The sequence below is a fragment of the Chelonoidis abingdonii genome, unplaced genomic scaffold (genome assembly GCF_003597395.2).
Source record: "Chelonoidis abingdonii isolate Lonesome George unplaced genomic scaffold, CheloAbing_2.0 scaffold1056, whole genome shotgun sequence".
In the NCBI taxonomy this organism is placed as follows: domain Eukaryota; kingdom Metazoa; phylum Chordata; order Testudines; family Testudinidae; genus Chelonoidis; species Chelonoidis abingdonii.
In genome coordinates this window covers 1,626-4,805 of record NW_027425317.1, presented here as the reverse complement: position 1 = coordinate 4,805, position 3,180 = coordinate 1,626, and the positions used below count along the sequence as shown (strand labels likewise).

At 44.1% G+C, this 3,180-nt stretch overlaps 1 protein-coding gene across 1 annotated transcript; it reads right to left on the bottom strand.

Moving 5' to 3' along the window:
* Positions 1-1,619: 1,619 nt before the first annotated feature.
* Positions 1,620-2,638, bottom strand: LOC116835907 (uncharacterized). The gene has a single exon (XM_075061449.1). The coding sequence runs from the start codon at positions 2,585-2,587 to the stop codon at positions 1,688-1,690; it is 900 nt and encodes a 299-aa protein (XP_074917550.1). The 5' UTR covers positions 2,588-2,638; the 3' UTR covers positions 1,620-1,687.
* Positions 2,639-3,180: the final 542 nt, after the last annotated feature.

Here is a 3,180-nt window from a genome sequence, read left to right as displayed (position 1 = left end):
ACGGGGAAAGTAAGTTTAGGCTAGGAAAAGTAACTTATTAGTAATAGCTCTTATTTACTTAAACATAATAAACAAAAAGGAACAATAAATTCATAAAAAAAAACAAAAAAGGAAAGAAACACTTCCCTATATACACAGAATAAAAACAGCAGGCAGAAAGCAGAAGGAGGGAGATAAAGAAAAGGCAAAAATAAATAAAAAAAACAAAAAACTTCGACCATAATAAACAAGACGAGAAACACAAGGGGGTAGAGACGAAGGGGGGTATAGCAAACGCAGCTGCTTGCAGGATTACAACGAGAAATACGTACCAAAACAACCAGCGTAACTAACCAGCAGCGAGACCCAAGTACATGACAGAATTGGGGAACGTGGTTTGTTAAGACGACACAATAACAACACGAGCCGGCAAAAACAAGAGGGGTCTCCTGGCTGAAAGGTGATCAAGCTTCAGCTGACATGTGGAAAACCTACTGAGACATCTGCGCAGGCTACAGTTTGTGCTGGGCTTTACTCGTGAGTCAATTTGGATGGTTCCATTACATATATACAGCATCGAGATTCTGAGAATCCCTAGCTCTTCAGCCTATCCCAAGGTCACTCTGAGAAGTCACTGGGCGCACCAACAGCAATCAAAAGAGAGCTGCATCTACATGACACTAACTATCTTTGATCCGAACGACAGGCCAGCATGATACTTAATATATGAGATCACAGAGAGGCGGGAACACCACCGTCATGACAAATTCCTATATGTTACATAAATAAAAGCTAGAAAAAGCATTAGCTCGCAATACAGAATATCTGCACATATATACGGCTCCTGCCTTATTATGAGAGGACAGGAGCATTTGCTCAGAACAAACAAATTGGCCCAGAGAGCCCAGATGATTAAAAGCACAAAGGCTTTAAGGAGTTAGCGAACAAAGTATGGGAATAAACCCATCTCTCATCCCTGACTGGGCTGATGAACATTCTGCTAGAAGGGCACCAAAACAAAACATAACCTATGACATCAAAGGAAAAGGAAGAAAGGAGTTGATAGAAAAGATCATAGGACTGACCCCAAAGAAGGATGAGTGCAAAAGGCAGAAGCAGGCAACTTATCTGGTGGAGTTGAGTTTTGCACCATCTTCACCGTGATCTCTCACTATGTGGGAATTAGCAAATGTGATTTTTTTAAAAAAAATTTTTTGGGCAACTCCAGTCAAGGGATTTATTACAATTCTCTCTCATGTGGATTATCTGATGTCTAATGAGGCTTTAGTGCTGATTGAGGTTTTTCCCGCACTCAGAGCTTTTCCCACACTCTCCCATGTGGAGTCTCCTATGTGAGACAATGTTTGAGCTGTGCCTGAAGCTTTTCCCACACTCAGGGTATGGCTACACTTGAAATTTCAAAGCGCTGCCATGGCAGCGCTTTGAAGTGTGAGTGTGGTCAGAGCACCAGGGCTGGACGCAAACCACATCCTCCCAGTGCTGTGGCACTAATTACACTGAGGCTTTACAGCGCTGTATCTTGCAGCGCTTGGGGGTGTTTTTTCACACCCCTGAGCACGAAAGTTGCAGCGCTGTAAAGTGTGAGTGTAGCCATACCCTCAGAGAACGTGTACGGTGTTTCCCGTGTGTGGATTCTCTGATGTAAGATGAAGCCTGAATGATTAAAGAAACATTTCCCACACTCAGATCATCCATAAGGTTTCTCACCAGTGTGGATTTTCCTATGTTTGATAAGGTGTGAGCTCCGACTGAAGCTTTTCCCACACTCAGAGCATATGTAGGGCCTTTCTCCTGTGTGGATTCTCTGATGTCTGATAAGGTCTGACTGCCAACTAAAGCTTTTCCCACACTCAGAGCACGTGTAGGGCGTCTCTCCATTGTGGATTCTCTGATGTGTGATAAGATTTGAGCGCTGATTGAAGCTTTTCCCACACTCAGAACATGTGTAGGGCATCTCCCCTGTGTGGATTCTCTGATGTCTGATAAGGTTTGACTGCCAACTAAAGCATTTCCCACACGCAGAGCAAGTATAGGGCCTTTCTCCTGTGTGGATTCTCTGATGTGTGATAAGGTTTGAGTTCCGACTAAAGATTTTCCCACACTCTGAGCATGTGTAGGGCTTCTCCCCTGTGTGGATTCTACGATGTCTGATAAGGTGTGAGTTCCGACTAAAGATTTTCCCGCACTCTGAGCATGTGTGGGGCGTTTTTCCTCTGTGGATTCGCTGATGTGACATGAGAGCTGAACTACTGATGAAGCATTTCCCACACTCAGAGCATCCATAAGGTTTCTCACCTGTGTGGATTCTCTGATGTCTGATAAGGGGAGAGCGCCGACTGAAGCTTTTCCCGCACTCATGGCATTTGTAGCGTGTCTCTGCCAAGTTGATTCTGTCGCTTGTCATAAGGTCTGAGAGGCTACTAAAGTTTCCCTCTGGCCTCCCCTGAGTCTCACAGGCTTTTGGTTTTTCTGGGAGTGCACAATTCCAAGAAACATTCCCTTTGGATCTTCCTGATAAAGTTCCATGTGGTTCTCTTTGCTCAGCATCTTCCTGATGGGGTTTCTCCTCCTCATTCTGACTCACCATCCCATCACCTGATGGGAGACAGAGAGAATCCAGACATAGGTCACTACCTGCACATACCATGCACTGGAAAAAGGACAAATCTACAAGAGAGAGGAATGACACAAGGGAGATACATGCCAATATGTGATAGGAAGGATCAACCTAATAACAGGAATGATTTATCCCAAACCTTCCCCGAGGAAGGGAGGAAGTATTTCTGGTCTAGCATCTCAACGAGATCACTCAGGGAAATGAGATCGAAGAAGCGACCTGCTGCCAGTTCTCAGTCAAAATATAGCAGAGAGAAGGCATGAGTAGACATCATGCCATAAATGAAATTAACATCTAGCAAAGAGAACAATCTAAAAACAATGAGAAGACATCAAAGGGTCTTTGTAGACGAGCCATCCCAAAATATGCTTACCTTGCATTCCCACACAGTTCTTGAGTTGAGTTTAACACCAAGTCCATAACAAACCTGGAAGGCAGCTCTAATCGGAAGAGCACTAATCTTAATAATCACAGAACCTGGAGTCTGGACCAAAACAAAAGGCTTCTTACCACACAACTCAGCGTCCAGCTGAGGAAGATCACAATAAGTGTTGGAAAACTGG

What these genes read in the sequence shown, in the direction of transcription:
- LOC116835907 (XM_075061449.1), bottom strand. Translation starts at nt 2,587, where the DNA reads ATGGTGAGTCAGAATGAGGAGGAGAAACCCCATCAGGAAGATGCTGAG.